Source organism: Oncorhynchus tshawytscha, linkage group LG33, assembly GCF_018296145.1.
Source record: "Oncorhynchus tshawytscha isolate Ot180627B linkage group LG33, Otsh_v2.0, whole genome shotgun sequence".
In the NCBI taxonomy this organism is placed as follows: domain Eukaryota; kingdom Metazoa; phylum Chordata; class Actinopteri; order Salmoniformes; family Salmonidae; genus Oncorhynchus; species Oncorhynchus tshawytscha.
In genome coordinates this window covers 11,327,213-11,348,982 of record NC_056461.1, presented here as the reverse complement: position 1 = coordinate 11,348,982, position 21,770 = coordinate 11,327,213, and the positions used below count along the sequence as shown (strand labels likewise).

General features: G+C 43.8%; 1 protein-coding gene across 1 annotated transcript in view; it reads right to left on the bottom strand.

The window, feature by feature from the left end:
- Nucleotides 1–21,111, bottom strand: part of aif1l (allograft inflammatory factor 1-like) — a 49,667-nt gene extending 28,556 nt beyond the window's left edge. The window contains exons 1-3 of the mRNA XM_024397227.2: nt 20,945–21,111; nt 20,646–20,707; nt 4,994–5,060 (exon numbers count right to left, since the gene is read on the bottom strand). Coding sequence (XP_024252995.2) covers nt 4,994–5,060; nt 20,646–20,707; nt 20,945–20,969 — 154 coding nt within the window. The 5' untranslated portion in view covers nt 20,970–21,111. The remainder of the gene's footprint in view (nt 1–4,993; nt 5,061–20,645; nt 20,708–20,944) is intronic.
- Between the last annotated feature and the right edge of the window lie 659 nt (nt 21,112–21,770).

Here is a 21,770-nt window from a genome sequence, read left to right as displayed (position 1 = left end):
CTCACTCTCTCTCTCTCTCTCTGGAACTCACTCTCTCTCTCTGGAACTCACTCTCTCTCTCTGGAACTCACTCTCTCTCTCTGGAACTCTCTGGAACTCACTCTCTCTCTCTGGAACTCACTCTCTCTCTCTGGAACTCTCTCTCTCTCTCTCTGGAACTCACTCTCTCTCTGGAACTCTCTCTGGAACTCACTCTCTCTCTCTCTCTCTCTCTCTGGAACTCACTCTCTCTCTCTCTCTCTCTCTGGAACTCACTCTCTCTCTCTCTCTCTCTGGAACTCACTCTCTCTCTCTCTCTCTCTCTCTCTCTGGAACTCACTCTCTCTCTCTGGAACTCACTCTCTCTCTCTGGAACTCACTCTCTCTCTCTGGAACTCACTCTCTCTCTCTCTGGAACTCACTCTCTCTCTCTCTCTCTCTGGAACTCACTCTCTCTCTCTGGAACTCACTCTCTCTCTCTCTCTGGAACTCACTCTCTCTCTCTCTCTCTCTGGAACTCACTCTCTCTCTCTGGAACTCACTCTCTCTCTCTGGAACTCACTCTCTCTCTCTCTCTCTGGAACTCACTCTCTCTCTCTCTCTGGAACTCACTCTCTCTCTCTCTCTCTCTCTCTGGAACTCACTCTCTCTCTCTCTCTCTCTCTCTCTCTGAACTCACTCTCTCTCTCTCTCTGGAACTCACTCAACTCACTCTCTCTCTCTGGAACTCACTCTCTCTCTCTCTCTGGAACTCACTCTCTCTCTCTCTCTCTCTGGAACTCTCTCTCTCTCTCTCTCTGGAACTCACTCTCTCTCTCTCTGGAACTCACTCTCTCTCTCTGGAACTCACTCTCTCTCTCTGGAACTCACTCTCTCTCTCTCTCTCTGGAACTCACTCTCTCTCTCTCTCTCTGGAACTCACTCTCTCTCTGGAACTCACTCTCTCTCTGGAACTCACTCTCTCTCTGGAACTCACTCTCTCTCTCTGGAACTCACTCTCTCTCTCTCTGGAACTCACTCTCTCTCTCTCTGGAACTCACTCTCTCTCCCTGGAACTCACTCTCTCTCCCTGGAACTCACTCTCTCTGGAACTCACTCTCTCTCTCTCTGGAACTCACTCTCTCTCTCTCTCTGGAACTCACTCTCTCTCTCTCTCTGGAACTCTCTCTCTCTCTCTGGAACTCACTCTCTCTCTCTCTGGAACTCACTCTCTCTCTCTCTGGAACTCACTCTCTCTCTGGAACTCACTCTCTCTCTCTCTCTCTGGAACTCACTCTCTCTCTCTGGAACTCACTCTCTCTCTCTGGAACTCACTCTCTCTCTCTGGAACTCACTCTCTCTCTCTGGAACTCACTCTCTCTCTCTGGAACTCACTCTCTCTGGAACTCACTCTCTCTCTCTGGAACTCACTCTCTCTCTCTCTCACTCTCTCTCTCTGGAACTCACTCTCTCTCTCTGGAACTCACTCTCTCTCTCTCTCTGGAACTCACTCTCTCTCTCTCTGGAACTCACTCTCTCTCTCTCTCTGGAACTCACTCTCTCTCTCTCTCTCTCTCTGGAACTCACTCTCTCTCTCTCTCTGGAACTCACTCTCTCTCTCTCTCTGGAACTCACTCTCTCTCTCTCTCTCTGGAACTCACTCTCTCTCTCTCTCTCTCTCTCTGGAACTCACTCTCTCTCTCTCTCTGGAACTCTCTCTCTCTCTGGAACTCACTCTCTCTCCCTGGAACTCACTCTCTCTCCCTGGAACTCACTCTCTCTCCCTGGAACTCACTCTCTCTCCCTGGAACTCACTCTCTCTCTCTGGAACTCACTCTCTCTCTCTGGAACTCTGTAGTTAGTCAGATTTCTGGATTAGGCCTAGCTGTTTCCCCTGTCACAATGGAGCCTCTGTGTGTGTGTTTGTGTGTGAGGCCTTGAGTTGTGGAACTTTGTCACCGTGTAGGGAGGGAAGAGGGGGCAGCCGGGGGACAATGCTGACCCTGTTTGTGAACTCTGAGGAGAGGGCCCCTCTTCCGCCTCCAACCTACACACTGCTCTGTGAGTGGGCCTCTTGTCCTGAAGCGCTCTGTCAATCAACCATCCATCCGTCCACACACTGATAGTCTCAACAACACAAGTGGCTTCTTCCTCCTCTCCAATATTCCTCATGTCTTCAAAGTGAGTGAAATATCTTGGAGGCCCTCTCTCTCTTCCTCCTCTTCCCCTATTCCGTGCACCCTTCTATTTCCATCAGGCCTTCGCTGTGAGCATAAAGGGCAAGGACGGACAATCACACATTGTCTCGCTCTCTCCTTCCCTCCCTCTCTTTTCACCATGGTTAGGAGTTTGCTTTGACAGACATATTTGTGTGATACACACATCAACCCCTGGAGCCTCTGGGGCGTGGGGCTGTTGGCTTGAGGCCTCAGCTGAGACAGTGTGGGACGCTACATGAAAGCCTCCTGTCGTTCTTTCCCAAAACAATAACGGCTTGTGTCCTTGCTCTTTGCTCATTCTCACCCGCTCTCGAATGGGAACAATACCTTCAAGCATTTGCTGTTATGAGAAATAAAAGACAGCACCAGGGTTCTATCTAGTTCTCCTATAGGCCAGAGGAGGCTGGTGGGAGGAGCTAAAGGAGGACGGGCTCATTGTAATGACTTGAATGGAATCGATGGAACGGAGACAAACATGTTGTTTCAATGTGCTTGATGTGTTCGATACCATTCCATTTATTCCATTCAAGCCATTACAATTAGAGGTCGACCGATTATGACTAACGCCGATACCGGTAATTGGAGGATTTTTTAAAAGCCGATACGATTAATCGGCCGTTTTTTTTAAAACATTTATTTGTAATAATGACAATAATACTGAATGAACACCTATTTTAACTTAATATAATACATCAATAAAATCAATTTAGCCTCAAATAAATAATGAAACAATGTTCAATTTGGTTTAAATAATGCAAAAACAAAGTGTTGGAGAAGAAAGTAAAAGTGCAATATGTGCCATGTAAGAAAGCTAACGTTTAAGTTCCTTGCTCAGACCATATAAAAGCTGGTGGTTCCTTTTAACATGAGTCTTCAATATTCCCACTTAAGAAGTTTTAGGTTGTAGTTATTATAGGAATTATAGGACTATTTCTCTCTATACCATTTGTATTTCATATACCTTTGACTATTGGATGTTCTTATAGGCACTTTAGTATTGCCAGTGTAACAGTATAGCTTCCGTCCCTCTCCTCGCCCATACCTGGGCTCGAACCAGGAACACATCGACAACAGCCACCCTCGAAGCAGCGTTACCCATGCAGAGCAAGGGGAACAACTACTCCAATCCTCAGAGAGAGTGACGTTTGAAACGCTATTAGCGCGCACCCCCCTAACTAGTTAACCATTTCACATCGGTTACACCAGCCTAATCTCGGGAGTTGATAGGCTTGAAGTCATAAATAGCTCAATGCTTGAAGCATTGCAAAGAGCTGCTGGCAAAATGCACGAAAGTACTGTTTGAATGAATGCTTACGAGCCTGCTGGTGCCTACCAGCGCTCAGTCAGACTGCTCTATCAAATCATATACTTAATTATAACATAATAACACACAGAAATACGAGCCTTAGCTCATTAATATGGTCGAATCCGGAAACTATTCTTTCAGTGAAATACGGAACTGTTCCGTATTTTATCTAACGGGTGGGCATCCATAAGTCTAAATATTCCTGTTACATTGCACAACCTTCAATGTTATGTCATAATTACGTAAAATTCTGGCAAATTAGGCGGCCCAAACTGTTGCATGTACCCTGACTCTGCGTGCAATGAACGCAAGAGGAGTGACACAATTTCACCTGGTTAATATTGCCTGCTAACCTGGATTTCTTTTAGCCAAATATGCAGGTTTAAAAATGTATACTTCTATGTATTGATTTTAAGAAAGGCATTGATGTTTATGGTTAGGTACACATGGGAGCAACGACAGTCCTTTTTCGCGAATACGCACTGCATCGATTATATGCAACGCAGGACACGCTAGATAAACTAGTAATATCATCAACCATGTGTAGTTAACTAGTGATTATGATTGATTGATTTTATAAAGATAAGTTTAATGCTAGCTAGCAACTTACCTTGGGTTACTGCATTCGCGTAACAGGCAGGCTCCTCGTGAGGCAGGTGGTTAGAGCGTTGGACTAGTTAACTAGTTAACTAAAGGTTGCAAGATCGAATCCCCGAGCTGACAAGGTACAAATCTGTCATTCTGCCCCTGAACAAGGCAGTTAACCTACCATTCCTAGGCTGTCATTGAAAATAAGAATGTTCTTAACTGACTTGCCTAGTTAAATAATGGTTGTTTAAAAAAAAATATTCTTAAATGAAAACCAGCATCCAAAAATACCGATTTCCGACCGTTATGAAAACTTGAAATCGGCCCTAATGAATCGGCCATTCCGATTAATCGGTCGAACTCTAATTACAATGAGCCTGTCCTCCTGTAGTTCATCCCACCAGCCTCCTCTGCGATAAGCCTATGTTTATAATCTCAGGATTTGCAAGTAAAATACACACAGAGAACACCACTGCAACTCTCACACTCAGACCAGACCTGTCCGTGAATGATGACACACACACCAGGGTTTTGCCCAGGTATTTTTTTTAACAAGGTGCTGGGGGTGGGGGACTAATCTGCTCCTGGTTTCAGTGTCATTCTACTCTCTAAAACCACCTGTTCCCCCAGAGCCCTAGAATTACAATAACAACCAGAGGAGAGGAGGAGCAGCAACATTCCTGCTGTCTGGACCACTGTGAAACCACCTGGCCTCACAACCCACTTAGAAATCAGGTCAGAACACACAGGCACACTAAAAAAAGACACAAAATATAAACACATTGACATATGGCACACACACCCACACAGGAAACCCACAGACACAACTTACTCACACCCCTCTTTGATTCAGACCAAAATTGGGACAGTGATACATCTGACATTCCAGGCCGGGAAGGTCTTTCCTGGCAGAATAACTTACTTTTAAAGGAATCTAGTTTTTCTGGGAGGTCCTCCTCATCCCGGTATTTCTGGTCTTCCATGTACTCCTGAGGAGAGAGAAAGAGGGGAGAAACTGAGTCTGAGAGCCCATCAGAGAAACAGGTCTAACATGGTATCAGATTCACAACATTTAACCATCGTGGCTACATCTCAATTATCGCTCCTTCCTCCCACGTGTGCACCTAGTCATTCCTTTTCAGTGAAGGGAAGTGAACATGCCTCCACCAATCCAATGCTATTTCGATTGGCGGGAAGTACTGAACGAGTGTAAACTTCAGGTGCAATGAAATATTACTGGGACGCACCCATGTCATTTACACTCTTCAATGCAGAGGTTACAGTATCTACAGTTGAAGTCGGAAGTTTACATACACTTAGGTTGGAGTCACGAAAACTCGTTTTTCAACCACTACAAATTTCTTGATAACAAACTATTGTTTTGGCAAGACAGTTAGGCCATCTACTTTGTGCATGACATAGGTCATTTTTCAAACAACTGTTTACAGACAGATTATTTCACTTATAATTCACTGTATCACAATTCCAGTGGGTCAGAAGTTATCATACACTAAGTTCACTGTCTTCAAACAGCTTTGAAAATTTCAGAAAATTATGTCATGGCTTTAGAAGCTTCTAATAGGCTAATTGACATCATTTGAGTCAATTGGAGGTGTACCTGTGGATGCATTTCAAGGCCTACCTTCAAACTCAGAGCATCTATGCTTGACATCATCGGAAAATCAGCAAGGAAATCAGCCAAGACCCCAGAAAAAAAAGGTGTAAACCTCCACAAGTCTGGTTCATCCTTGGGAGATATTTCCAAATGCCTGAAGGTGCCACGTTTATCTGTACAAACAATAGTACGCAAGTATAAACACCATGGGACCACACAGACGTCATACTGCTCAGGAAGGAGACTTGTTCTGTCTCCTAGAGATTAAAGTACTTTGGTGCGAAAAGTGCAAATCAATCCCAGAACAGCAGCAAAGGACATTGTGAATATGCTGGAGGAATCGGGTACAAAAGTATCTATATCCACAGTAAAACAAGTCCAATATCGACATAACCTGAAAGGCCACTCGGCCTGAAAGAAGCCACTGCTCCAAAACCACCATAAAAAAAGCCAGACTACGGTTTGCAACTGCACATGGGGACAAAGATTGTACTTTTTGGAGAAATGTCCTCTGGTCTGATGAAACAAAAATAGAACTGTTTGGCCATAATGACCATCGTTATGTTTGGAGGAAAAAGAGGGAAGCTTGCAAGCCGAAGAACACCATCCCAACCATGAAACACGGGGGTGGCAGCATCATGTTGTGGGGGTGCTTTGCTGCAGGAGGGACTGGTGCACTTCACAAAATAGATCATGAGGCAGGAAAATGACGTGGATATATTGAAGCAACATCTCAAGACCTCAGTCGGGAAGTTAAAGTTTGGTCGCAAATGGGTCTTCCAAATGGACAATGACCCCAAGCATTCTTCCAAAGTTGTGGCAAAATGGCTTAACGACAACAAAGTCAAGGTATTGGAGTGGTCATCACAAAGCCCTGGGCAGAACGGAAATAGCGTGTGCAAGCAAGAAAGCCTACAAACCTGACTCAGTTACACCAGCTCTGTCAGGAGGAATAGGCCAAAATTCACCCAACTTATTGTGGGAAGCTTGTGGAAGACTACCCGAAACGTTTGAACCAAGTTAAACAATTTAAAGGCAATGCTACCAAATACTAATTGATATTTAGCAGATATTTAGCAGATGTTATTGTGGGTGTAGCGAAATGCTTGTGCAGTAGTATCTAACAATTCACAACAATAAACACAAATCTAAAAGTAAAAGATTTAAGAAAAATATTAATATTAGATCGAGCAATGTCGGAGTGGCATTGACTAAAATACAGTAGAATAGAATACAGTAAATACATATGAGATGAATAAAGCAGTATGTAAACATTGTGGCCAGTGATTCCAAGTCTATGTATATAGGGCAGCAGCCTCTAAGGGACAGGGTTGTATAACTGAGTGGCTATTTAACAGTCTGATGGCCTTGAGATAGAAGCTGTTTTTCAGTCTCTAGGTCCCAGCTTTGATGCAACTGTACTGACCTTGCCTTCTGATTGATAGCGGGGTGAACAGGCCGTGGCTCGGGTGGTTGATGTCCTTGATGATCTTTTTTTGGCCTTCCTGTGACAATGGGTGCTGTAAGTGTCGTGGAGGGCAGGTAGTTTGTCCCCTGTGATCTGTTGAGCAGACCGCACCACCGTCTAGAGAGCCCTGGTTGTGAGTGGTGCAGTTTTTACATCTGTAAAAGTTTGTAGGCTGTCTCGTCATTGTCGGTAATCAGGCCTACTACTGTTGTTTTGTCCGCAAACTTGATGATTGAATTGGAGGCGTGCGTGACCACGTAGTCATGGGTGAACAGGGAGTACAGGAGCGAAGTGGAGGTGTTGTTTCCTACCTTCATCACCTGGGGGCGGCCAGTCAGGAAGTCCAGGACGGTGTTCAGACCCAGGGCACCTGAACTTAATGATGAGCCTGTACTATGGTGTTGAATGCGGAGCTATAGACAATGAACTGCATTCTTACATAGGTATTCATCTTGTCCAGAGGGGACAGGGCAGTGTGCAATGTGATGACGATTGCATCGTCTGTGGATCTATTTGGGGCGGTAAGCAAATTCAAGTGGGTCTAGGGTGTCATGTAAGGTAGAGGTGATATGATCCTTAACTAGTCTCTCAGAGCACATCCCTTATACCAGGGGTTCTTAAACGTTTTCAGCTTGGGACCCAAATTCAAATTTCTGTATTTTTCCTGGAACGCAAGCTTAGAAAAAATATTGAACTATACATAAATATTGGTACATTTCATTGCCCTAATGCCTAAAAAACAACACAGACAAAAACAAATTAAATAATATATATATATTAATGTTTATTCTCCCCATTAAAAACACTTACATATCTGTCTTGGTTGGAACTGGTGCTGTTAAAATACAATAAATTATTTAAATTCTGAACTGGAATAAATTGTTTGATCACGTCACACAGATGAATAACAGAACACACACAGGCTTTTTGATAGCAAGTAACAGTACAGATGAAAAATGATTAGGCTTAATGTACATCTTACTGTAGAAAGTATTGTTGAAAGTCTAGGTTGGAACTGGTGCCGTTAAAATACAACGCATATTTTTTATTCTGAACTGGAATAAACAGGATGATCACATTATACAGATGTAGACCAGAGAACACACAGTCCTAATGACAGCATGTCTATTCTGGGCTCAGTTTTTGACAGTGTAACACTGAGGTCATGCTCAGCCTTGAAACTGTTTCTGTACTTGTTTTTTAAGTTTGTCAGAGTTGAGAACCCTGACTCACATAGGTATGTGGGGCCAACCTGGACCAGAACATCTACTGCTTTCTCAGTCAGGCAGCAGACCGCTTCCTGTTGTAGATGAGCAACCCAGAACTGTGTGAGTGTGTTTACCTCAAAAAGCATTTTGCAGTGAAGAATTTTTTATTTTATTATTTTAACAGCAACAGTTCCAACCTAGACTAGTTTTCAACAATAATCTATACAGTAAGATGTACAGTAAGCCTGATAATTTTTCATCTTCATCTGTACTGTTACTAGGGTAGCTAGCATGCTGTATCCGTGGCTAGCTTGTTTTGGCGAATGTTAGCTATTAGCTGTGTAGAAGGCCAGGGGATTGTTGAAACATCTACTACTATGAGAGTTACTTAGTACCCCGGTTATTTCTGCTTGTCATCTGTTATAAAATGACAACAATGCCTTGCCAGCTGACTAACTTTTCCAGGTTTGAAGCATGGTTTCCTGAAGCATTCTGCCCTGTTCTGAAAGAACTCCCTGGGTTTACCATCATGCTGTGGATGTTAGGTCAGGACGTGTAGTTTTATTCATTTGTTTGTTATGAGAGACTCATTACTAAGCACTTCCCCGCACAAAACACATTGTGGGCGCTCCTCGTTATAAGTTTGTATGAAAGAGAGAGAAACTCATCACTGTATATGCATTTCATGACAATTGAGCTCAGTCAGAACTTCAGGCTAGCATGAGTCCATTTCATGACAGAGGGGAGTGATGGCGAGTGGGAATAACAAGACAGCGCTGCATTGTGTGTGTTGCGGAGTGATCTTCACGAAAACTGCAGAAAAAAGATCTGGTATACCACGAAGCACACAGGCATCTCCCTCTCATACTAGCGCAGCTGCCAAACTGAGCAGAGAACGCTTCTAAGCAGAGAGCGCAGATGCACTTGGCCAAATCAATTCCAGTAATTAATGAAATAATTATAAATTTACTCTGACACGTTGCGACCCACCATTACAGGTCGCGACCCATACTTTAAGAAAGGCTGCCCTATACACTTCTTGATGAACTCAGTCACTGTATCCATGTATTCGTCAATGTTATTCCCAGAACATATCCCAGTCCGCGTGATCAAAACAATCCTGAAGCATGGATTCTGATTGGTCAGACCAGTGTTGAATAGACCTTAGCATGGGTACTTCCTGTTTGAGTTTCTGCCTATAGGAAGGGATGAGCAAAATGGAGTCGATAAGATTTGCTGAAGGGAGGTTGGGGGCGGGCCTTGTAGGCATCCCGGAAGTTTGAGTAGCAGTGGTCCAATGTTTTCCAGAGCGAGTACTACAGTCAATCTGTTGGTAGAACTTCCGTAGCGTTTTCCTCAAATATGCTTTGTTAAAATCCCCAGCTACAATAAATACGGCCTCAGGGTATGTGGTTTCCAGTTTGCATAAAATCCAGTGTAGTTCTTTGAGGGCCGTCGTGGTATAGGCTTGATGGAGAAAATACACGACTGTGACTACAACCGCAGATAATTCTCTTGGGATGTAATATGGTCGGCATTTGATTGTGAAGTATTCTAAGGTCGGATGAACAAAAGGACTTGAGTTTCTGTATATTATCACAATCACACCATGAATAGTTAATCATGAAACATACACACCCACCTTTCTTCTTCCCGGAGAGTTTTTATTATTGTCTGCACGATGTCCTGAGAACCCAGCAGGCTGTATGGACGGGGACAGTATATCCCAAGAAAACTCTGTTTCTGTGAAACAGAGTATGCTACAATCCCTGATGTCTCTCTGGAAGGAGATCCTTGTCCTGAGCTCGTGTACTTTGTTATCCAGAGACTGAATATAAGCGAATAATAGAATCGGAAGTGGTGGATGGTGTGCACGCCTCCTGAGTCAGACTAGAAGTCCACTCTGAATACCTTTCCTCCTCCGGCGGTGTTTTGAATGCAGCCTCTGGAATAAGATCAATTGCCCTCGGGGGTACGAACAAAGGATCCAATTCGGGAAAGTCGTATTCCAGAGGATAGAGTGCTCCTACTAGCCCTCAAACACCACTACAAACAACATCTGGTCTCCCATCCAGGGACTGACCAGGACCAACCATGCTTAGCTTCAGAGCCAAGCCAACAGTGGGATGCTGGTGGTATGCTGCTGGCCATGCTATGTCTCCAGGTCTTGTAAAGACACCGGCTGTGTCCCAAACAGAACCCTATTTCCTACATAGTGCATTACTTTTGAACAAAGCCCTTGTGGTCCTGGTCAAAAGTAGTGCTCTATATTGAACAAAGCCCTTATGGTCCTGGTCAAAAGTAGTGCTCTATATAGGGAATAGGGTGCCATTTGGGACTCACACAGTGTGTTTCTTCCTGTGCACAGGAAAGTGGGACATGAGAATGACTGATACCGGAGTCAGTAAAGAAAGGCAGGCAGCCATTGTGATTGTTCAGGTGTAGCTCAGTAATGTGGCCCTGTATGGAGCATTCATTACCAGGGCCAACCATACACAAAATATATACACACGCATGACTGTTAAAGACACGTGTCGTCGGAGGCTCCGTGTGCTATAATGGCGGATCTAGAGGCATGCTCGAGGCCAAATTGAGCTCAGCATCACAGTGCACCTCCTAAATTTTGTAACAATGCGGGCCGGTAGGTCCTGTATAAACACAAACTCACTTCCTTGACAACTTCCTTCTCAGACGCTTTGGATAAAAGAGTCTGCTAAATGGAATATATTATATAATATGAAGAGACATTTGATGCCTGAAGAGGTGTTAGTCCAGTACATGTGTGTGAGTAGGAGAGAAAGGGTTATAAAGAGTGTTTGTGTGAGTGGTAGAGCGTGAAATTGTAGGTGAATATGAGAATCAGCATTACAGGCAATCTCTCAAGGACAGCGGCACGATTCAGTGGGTCTGACTCATCACTGCAACAAACACGCACACAATATTAATAGCAACAGTGTTTCCCTATATTCTTTTCAGGGCGCTCCTCCGCTGCTAAAATCATTGTCGCCACTCCAAAACTATGATTTTTTAAAATAATCTAGTGATAGATACTGTACACACACACACAAATATTGTTTTTAATCATATTTTTGGACTGCCCGGCAACGATTTAGCATTGACAGAGCACCCCTAAATGAATATAAGGGAAACTCTCAATGGACATTGAACGTAGGGCTGTAACGATTCAAACGTTTACGACTGCATCGGGCCGCGGACCCTAAACCGAACAGCCCTAGTCAAACTGAGCAATGTGCCCAGCGTCGCGCACTGTGCCCAGCTTCGCGAGGTAGGTGGCCTGTTCCTGATCTTGCACATCTGCGCCACTCGGGAGCCAAAGCTCTGACAAGCGGTTTCAACTCGGTATTTGCATTTGAGGTTTGGTTCAACAGAACCGGGTCAAATGGACACCAAAACACAATATTTTACTATAATAGAGAAGTTTGCTTTTTTTTTAACAACACCCGTTGTATGTCTCAACTACACAAATTGCACGCAGAGCGGACACGACTAAAAACACCAGAATCAAGTAAATTGATTCTAGAAAATGAATGCTCAGTTTGTCCCAAATACAGGTGTGCCAAGCTTGTAGCGTCATACCCAAGAAGACTCAAGGCTGTAATCACTGCCAAAAGTGCGTTATTATGGGGCATTGTGTGTAGATTGAGGTAAAACAAACAAAGTAATCTATTTTAGAATAAGGCTGTAACAAAATGTGGAAAAAGTGAAGGGGTCTGAATACTTTCCGAATGCACTGTATGTGTATGGTGTATGTACTGTGTGTAAATGATGTACACTACATGACCAAAAGTATGTGGACACCTGCTTGTCAAACATCTCATTCCAAAATCATGGGCATTAATATGGAGTTGGTTCCCCTTTGCTGCTACAACAGGCTCCAACAGTCATTGAAATGAAAGTTAGCCAGGGAACATCGAAAATACCAAAAGCATTCTTTGCTTATTTTGACGGCAAGGAAATATAATCAATTTGAAGACCGCATAAGCCTGTGGGGGAAAAATGAGTTTGACACCTCTGGGGTAGAGCAAGAGCAGGGTGAAGAGAGAGAGGAGCAGCAGAGCCTCATTTTATTTTCATAACAACAACCCCCCCCGAAATCTGAACCGAAGTGCAAATCTGCTGAACAACACTGCATTCACTGTCTGGCAACTGAGTCATAGAACTGGAGGTGGTGATGCAGGCATGTTACTCACAGGCAGCGAAGCGCTAAACCCAAGGCTGAGCCAATCATCAGTCAACTAGTGACTACACTGCACCTGGAATTACTGCTTTCTTGAGTATACAATAAAAAGGCTTTTTTTCTTCTTCTTTTTACAATAGTAAAAATGTATGCTCGTGCGTGTATGGTCGATGTCATCAGTTCACCAATATGGGTCTAAATTTTGTTGATGTTATTGCAGAAATAAGGATGATAATTTTGTTAAACGGCCCACAAAACAAACAAAAAAACCCCGGCGATTCTCCTGATTGATCTCTCTCCGCAACATCCCACTGGGCAAAAACGGGTTGAATCAACGCTGTTTCCACATCATTTCCACATCACTTCACAGCATTGTCTTTGTTTCATCCAACTTGTAACCTAAAACCAATGACATGGTGAAATGTTTTGCTGACTTCCCATTGAATTCACATTGGTTGACAACTCAACTAAATGTAAATCAAAACTAGAACTGATGTCTGTGCCCTGAGGGCTGATTCTCTCTCTCCTCACTTCTAGGTTGTTTCCATGTGACCAGTGTGTGTGTGAGTGTGAGTGTGAGTGTGAGTGAGAGAGACAGGACAGGCTTCTAGCCCCAAAGAGAATATATGTCAACAGCAATCGCTGAAAAATCCTCTGCGGTATCATTAACAGCAAACATTTCCTCAGTGAAAACATTGTAAAATCAATGTACAGAAACAGCAAGTGTGCAGTTAAAATTGGCAATAACCACACAGATTTCTTTCCTCAGAGCCGTAGGGTGAGACAAGGATGCAGCAAGAGCCCCACCCTTTTCAACATTTATATCAATGAATTGGTGAGGGCACTAGAACAGTCTGCAGCACATGGCCTCACCCTGCTGGACTCTGAAATCAAATGTCTACTGTTTGCAGATGATCTGGTGCTTCTGTCCCCAACCAAGAAGGGCTTACAGCAGCACCTAGATATTCTGCACAGATTCTATTAGACCCTGACAGTGAATCTCAGTAAGACAAAATAATGGTGTTAAAAAAAGGTCCAGTTGTCAGGACAACAAATACAAATTATATCTAGACTAGGCTGAGCAGACGTCCCCGTTTTCCGGGGACAGTCCCCGTTTTTGGTGGCCTGTCCCCGGCTGGAGCTGTCCCCTGAAATGTCCCCGTTTTTAACTGTGCTTTAAAAACAGCCCGCAAAGTGAAATATTTTACTTGCCAAGAAAGACCGGGCAGCAGAGCCTTCCCAGGTTGACGTCTCAATTGTGTTGTGCTTGTTTTGTCCAGCAGAAGGGGCTGCTCGCTATAGCAGCTTCATTCACTCTTCTTCTTCTACTAACTACTTGCTCGCGATAGTTTTAGAGAAAACTGCTGTGGAAAACTCAGCCAGAAGCTAGCAAGTGTCAAGTGAATCCACAACATCACCAGAAACATATTTTCAAGCCAGGTAAGTTAAAATCGTTTAAGATACTAGCTAGTGATGTTATATCACAATTTATTATATAGGTAGATGATCTGCTCTATAAGGTTTTAAATAGCTAACGTTAGCTAGCATAACCTAGGTAGCTAGGTTAAAAAAAACATTCACATGTAAACATGCAGTGGACGGGCTATTTTGAAAATATGATTATATTAAATGAATGCACAATTAATTCTGAGAATATTTTTTGTAGATTACAATTTTAATGGTTTGGCATTATAATAAGTAGTGTGAAAATATATTAGAAATGTTCATGGATAAGATTAGTAGTGGAGAGGAAGAAGAGTGAATGAGACAGAGGAGGAAAGGTAAAGACATGGTTACAGAGCCTGCCAATTTGTTATTCCAAACAATGTTTTTGAGATAAAATACAAAAATGAGGCAAACAATGGGAATCTGTTAACCAAAGTATTTTATCTGTATTTATCTGTAAATAAGTATTGTATGCTGTTTATTAATACAGATTGGAGAGAAAGGAGAAGGAAAAATGAAGGGAGAAAAAAGAGTGAAGCAAGGAGAGTGTAGAAGAGTGAGGTGGAAAGGTGAAGAGAAGGAAAGGAAGATGAGTGAAGAAAAGAGGAGAAAGATTGGAGGAGAAGAAAAAGTTGAGAGTAAGAAGAGTGACACAAGGAGAGTGAAGAAGAACCGACAGAGGAGATACAAAGACACTCTCCAAGAAACGGAAATGCACTTTTTATGAAAAACATGAGCGAATTTCCATTTATACGCTCAGGTCAAGACGATAGAATGGTTCACTGCACCCTTTGTAATTCCTCTCTTTCAATTGGCAGCCGGAGAAGAACAGCAGTGGTAGAACATCAACAGACGAAAAAGCATAAAGCCTCCCTGATTGCCCGTGTTGGTATGTCCTCTGTCACCACATTCTTCAAGAAGGTAGAGCCTTCCCAAGAAGAATATGGTTTAGCTGTGCAGGAGGGTGTCTTTGCATACCACACTGTGACACAATCATAGTTACAGATCTATGGACTGCACAGCACAACTGACACGGAAGCTTTGTGAGCCAAAGTTTACATGTGCTAGGACAAAATGTGACGCCACAGTGAGTAACGGGTTAGCAACATGGGCAACTACTTTGCTAACACAGGATCTAGACCAGGTTGAATTTGTGTTCCTGTCCATTGATGTGTCCAATCATGGACATGTAAAGCTGCTGCCAGTAGTAGTCAGATATATGATGGCAGCACATCTGTGGAAACAAAACTGCTTGATTGTGTTGAATTGAAGGGAGAAACAGCAGAGGAGATTGCAGCTGAGGTCCTGGTGGTCATCCAAAAATGTAACACGAAAATATTCTCTGCCGACAACAAATACCAACTTTGGAGGACTGAATAGGCTGGGGAGGGTCAATGTCCATACCAAAGTTAAAAATGCTCTGCCGCGGGAGGTGATTGGCTTAGGTTGTCCTGCCCACATCATTCATAACACAGCCAGAACAGCTTTGGATATGATGTTGACTACCTGCTCAAAGATATTTGGATATGTTCATATTTTCACCGTCAGAGTAGAAAGACTGAAGGGCTTTTGTGAGTTGTTGGCCAGGAGTACCATAACATTTTAGGACACAATCATGTTCGCTGGATGTCCATGCTCCCTGCTCTAGAAAGAGTGCTGAAAATGCATGTGCCATTGAAATCCTTTTTTATTTCTGAAGACAAATGCCCTGTTGTACTGTGAACAATGTTTGAAGATCCACTGACTGAACTTTGGCTGGCCTTTGTCCATGGAAACTTGACCGTATTCAGTGACACGATCAAGATGCTTGGAGGCCAGGACCACTCTCATGATCAAAATCCCCAAACGTGCTGTTAAATTCTACAACGCCCTAAAAGGAAGCGATGCCCACACATTCCACCACAAAGCCCTCACCTACAGAGAGATTAAAATAGAGAAGAGTCCCCTAAGCCAGCTGGTTCTGGGGCTCTGTTCACAAACACAAACAGACCCCACAGAGCACCAGGCCAGCAACACAATTAGAGCCAACCAAATTATGAGGAAGGAAAAAGATAACTATTTGACACACTGCAAAAAAAATCAACCAAAAAAACTGAGCACATTGGAATGCTATCTGGTCCTAAACTGTCACGTTCTGACCTTTATTTCTGTTGTTTTTGTCATTATTTAGTATGGTCAGGGTGTGAGTTGGGGTGGGCAGTCTGTTTTTCTATGATTTTGGGATTTCTATGTTTCGGCCTAGTATGGTTCTCAATCAGAGGCTGGTGTCATTAGTTGTCTCTGATTGAGAATCATACTTAGGTAGCCTGGGTTTCACTGTTTGTTGGTGGGTGATTGTCTATGTTAGTTGCTTGTGTCAGCACCGTTCTTATGATAGCTTCACGGTCGTTATTTGTTTATTGTTTTTGTACAGTTTACTTCGTGTTTTTCGTCATCTATTAAATTATGCATTCACACCACGCTGCGCTTTGGTCCGCTTCTTACGACGATTGTGACAGAAATCACCCACCAACCAAGGACCAAGCGGCGTGGTAAACAGAGGCAGCTGCAAAAGCAGCAGCAGGAGAAGCAACAGGTGCAGCAGGAGAAGCAGCAGGAGCAACAGCAGCAGCAATGGGAGAGGCAGCACTATTTGGAGAAGTGGACTTGGGAGATCCTAGGCGGGAAAGGACCCTGGGCAGAGCCAGGGGAATATTGCCGCCCCAAAGCCGAGCTGGAGGCAGCGAAAGCAGAGAGGCGGCTTTATGAGGAGCTGGCACGGCAGAGCGGCTGGAAGCCCGAGAGGCAGCCCCAAAAATGTATTGGGGGAGGCACAGGGAGAGTGTGGCAGAGTCAGACCTGAGCCAACTCCCCCTGTTTACCGTAAGGAGCCATGGACGTTATCGGAGCTGTCGGCGAAGCTGAGGGCTGAGTCTGAGAGGGTCGAGGAGTTATTGGACAGAATGGAGGAGAGTGAATGGATGGGAGATGAGACACTCGAGGTGTTAATAGAATTGGGGGAGTGTGAAGAGAGAGAGCAGTTGATTTGGCGTAGTATGCTAGGCATTCGCCCTGAGGTGCGTGTCCCTAGCCCGGTACCACCAGTGCCGGCACCCCGCACCAGGCTGTCTCTCCGTCCCATCAATACAGGTGCTCCCGCCTGTCCGGCGCTACCAGAACTTCCGTCCCACAGTCCAGAGGCGCCAGAGCCCCACAGTCCAGAGGCGCCAGAGCCCCTCAGTCCAGAGGCGCCAGAGCCCCTCAGTCCAGAGGCGCCAGAGCTCCTCTGTCCAGCGCTGCCGGAGCCTTCCTCCTCTCCAGCGCCGCCTGAGCTGGCCGTCTGCCCAGCGCCGCCTGAGCTGCCCCTCAGTCCCGAGCTGCCCCTCAGTCCCGAGCTGCCCCTCAGTCCTGTGGGGCCATTTAGCAGGGTCGCCGTGTTTAGGAGGCCACGGAGGCGGACAATGAGGCGGAGAAAGACTGTGGTGAAGTGGGGTCCACGTCCCACGCCAGGGCCGCCACCGCGGACAGACGCCCACCCAGACCCTCCCCTATAGGTTAAGGTTTTGCGGCCGGAGTCCGCACCTTTGGGGGGGGGATGATAGCTTCACGGTCGTTATTTGTTTATTGTTTTTGTACAGTTTACTTTGTGTTTTTCGTCATCTATTAAATTATGTATTCACACCACGCTGCGCTTTGGTCCGCTTCTTACGACGATCGTGACATAAACAGAGAGTACAGTCGTGGCAAAAAGTTCTGAGAATGACACAAATATACATTTTCACAAAGACTGCTGCCTCAGATTGTATGATGGCAATTTGCATATACTCCAGAATGTTATGAAGAGTGATCAGATGAATTGCAATTAATTGCAAAGTCCCTCTTTGCCATGCAAATTAACTGAATCCCCCCAAAAACATTTACACTGCATTTCAGCCCTGCCACAAAAGGACCAGCTGACATCATGTCAGTGATTCTCTCGTTAACACAGGTGTGAGTGTTGACGAGGACAAGGCTAGAGACCACTCTGTCATGCTGATTGAGTTTGAATAACAGACTGGAAGCTTTAAAAGGAGGGTGGTACTTGGAATCATTGTTCTTCCTCGGTCATCCATGGTTACCTGCAAGGAAACAAGTGCCGTCATCATTGCTTTGCACAAAAAGGGCTTCACAGGCAAGGATATTGCTGCCAGTAAGATTGCACCTAAATCAACCATTTATCGGGTCATCAAGAACTTCAAGGAGAGCGGTTCAATGCAAGCGCCAGGACCGTCTCCTAACGTTGATTCAGCTGCGGGATCGGGGCACCACCAGTACAAAGCTATCTCAGGAATGGCAGCAGGCAGGTGAGAGTGCATCTGCACGCAGTGAGGCAAAAACTTTTGGAGGATGGCCTGGTGTCAAGAAGGGCAGCAAAGAAGCCACTTCTCTCCAGGAAAAACATCAGGGACAGACTGATATTCTGCAAAAGGTACAGGGATTGGACTGCTGAGGACTGGGGTCAAATCATTTTCTCTGATGAATCCCCTTTCCGATTGTTTGGGGCATCTGGAAAAAAAGCTTGTCCGGAGAAGACAAGGTGAGCGCTACCACCAGTCCTGTGTCATGCCAACAGTAAAGCATCCTGAGACCATTCATGTGTGGTGTTGCTTCTCAGCCAAGGGAGTGGGCTCACTCACAATTTTGCCTAAGAACACAGCTATGAATAAAGAATGGTACCAACACATCCTCTGAGAGCAACTTCTCCCAACCATCCGGGAACAGTTTGGTGACGAACAATGTCTTTTCCAGCATGATGGAGCACCTTGCCATAAGGCAATAGTGATAACTAAGTGGCTCAGGGAATAAAACATCAATATTTTGGGTCCATGGCAGGGAAACTCCCAGACCTTAATCCCATTGAGAATTTATGGTCAATCCTCAAGAGGCGGGTGGACAAACAAAAACCCACTAATTCTGACAAACTCCAAGCATTGATTATGCAAGAATGGGTGGCCATCAGTCTGGATGTGGCCCAGAAGTTAATTGACAGCATGCCAGGGCGGATTGCAGGGGTCTTGAAAAAGAAGGGTCAACACTGCAAATATTGACTCTTTGTATCAACTTCAAGTAATTGTCAATAAAAGCCTTTGACACTTATGAAATGCTTGTAATTATACTTCAGTATTCCATAGTAAAATCTGACAAAAATATCTAAAGACACTGAAGCAGCAAACTTTGTGAAAATTAATATGTGTCATTCTCAACTTTTGTCCACGACTATACAGTGGTCGAATACCTGCCCACTGAGACTGACCGAAAATTAAGAAAATCCTTGACTACGTACAGACTTAGTGAGAATAGCCTTGCTATTGAAAGAGGTTGCCATAGGCAGACATGGTTCTCAAGAGAAGACAGTATGTGTCCACTGTCCACAAAATGAGGTGGAAACTGAACTGCACTTCCTAACCTGCCAAATGTATGACCACATTAGAGACAAATTTCCCACTGATCACACAGACCCACAAATAATTTGAAAACAAATCAAACATTAATGGTAAGCATTTCACTGTAATGTCTACACCTATTGTATTCGGCACATGTGACAAATTCAATTTGATAAACTTCTATATCTGTAAGGCGAAATACCACAATGTGCAATCACAGCAACATGATTTGTGCACCATTTCCATGAGAAAAGGGCAAACAGTTGAGCACAAACATTGTAAATACCACCAATAGTTATCTGTTTATCTTCTCCCACTATCTTCATGCTACAACTATTTTCACATTGCTAAAACACTTTACATAGCTGACAATATAACACTTTAAATGTCTATATTTTTTAAAACCTTTGAGTGCAGTGTTTACTGTTCATTTTTTTTTTTTTTTTAAATGGATGTTGTTAAATTATTTTTTTCTCACTTATGTTTGTTTAGGTCTTATAGGCTATCTAAAAAGATGGTTCCCATGCCAATAAAGCCCCTTTGAATTGAAATAATTTTGAGAGAGAGAGGGAGAGAGAAACTACTCAAATGCTGTGGGCCCGTTCCAGCCCTCTTCCGGACAGTCACCCCCGACACAAAGGGCGCATTCAGCCCGCTGCCCAAACACACATTTCCCGTCTAAACGCAGGGGGATAACCGCCCGGCTCCAGGAGTCAAGGGAGAGGGGCCACACAGCATCTGCCCCTTTTCTGATTTTAGTCTTTAAATCAGGTTGGGGAATAAGGAATTGGATAAATTGTAGGAAATATTTAGGGCGAGATTAGACTGGTCTAGCGCGAGCAAAAATATTAAAACCAGGAGTGCGAGGGACATTCACAGACTGACCCCCAGAAGACGTAGCTGTGACGGCTATGCCATGCAACAAGTGGCTGTCGCTCTCACGACACAGGGAAGACCGCCGGCAAGATAACGGGTCACCGGGTCAATAACAATTAAATGAATCATTTGACATATTTTATCACATGCAAATGTGAGTACAGGCAGATAACGTATATAGCAATAATGCCCTTTACGTTATTAGCAAACGTAACGGGCTGTAACCTGATTAGCTACGAGCTAGCTAAATCAAAGTAGGCTCAAGGCCAAGTGGTATTATTCTGTCGAAAATAAATTGCTAAATGCCTTCATTGACAAAATAAAACGCAAATATCGACATTAGAAACATCACCAGATTTACCTTGTTTATTTCCTCGCATCTCTCCCTTTGTTGAGCTTTGAGTAATCCAAAGGCTTTCCCTCCTGCAAGAAAATAGATCGGACGTTAGCTCGCTACAGTAGTCTAATTTCATCCCGTTAGCTAGCTGGTCTACTACCTAGCTAGCCCTTGCATGCTCCATTGCGGAGAGTGGCGAGCGTTCCATTCCAACAGGCAATACAGAACTAGCTGACAATAGATTACAAACGCTAGCTAGCCCTTTTAGCTTGATAGATAATCCACCCAAAATATCCCACTCGGATAACGTTATTTGCAATTACCTTGAAATTTCTGATTCACAGGCATTGTGGAGTGAGTTTGATATAGTGAGATGGGGAAGGAGAAATCAGTGGACAGCAGCTCGCTGGTCTTCTTCCCTTCGCGGGGTATTGCCCTGTGTGGTATGGCTGTGGCGCGCTGCGGTGACAGTGGCTCCGTTTTTTATAGTTCAGTGAGTGGGTCAGTCAATTCACAGCAAGTGATGCTCTCTGGCTCGCCAGAAATAAAAGTGATTCTTGGTTACCCTCGTGTGGTAAATTAAAGAACTGCAAGTGTAAGATACACAATCTGCTTTCAAAATAAAAAAGATTTGGAACTAACCCTGACATGTACAGACCTACCTAAGACCTATTTGTCGATGTCTGAGATTCGAAGCAACATTTTCACAAAGCAATTATACTGATCAGAATTAAAGTCCATACGCCCAAAGTACTACACTTTTATTGATATTAATACAAAAAAATGTTTTTCATTGTCTTTATTTGACTGCATACATTTACATGTGTGCTTTTATACAGTTTTATCTATGGCTTTGGCAAAGGCTGATCCAATTTTTCCAATTAGTTTGTGAACACTGCAGCAGCATCATCATGTCAAATCAAAGTTGATTGGTTGTGTACAAAGATTTGCAGATGTTATTGCAAGTGCAGCGAAATGCCTTTTTTTTTATGAAGAAATATCCGAATGAGCAAGTCAGAGACCAATATATATATATATATATATATATATATATATATATATATATATATATATATATATATATATATATATATATATATATATATATATATATATATATATATATATATATATATATATATATATATA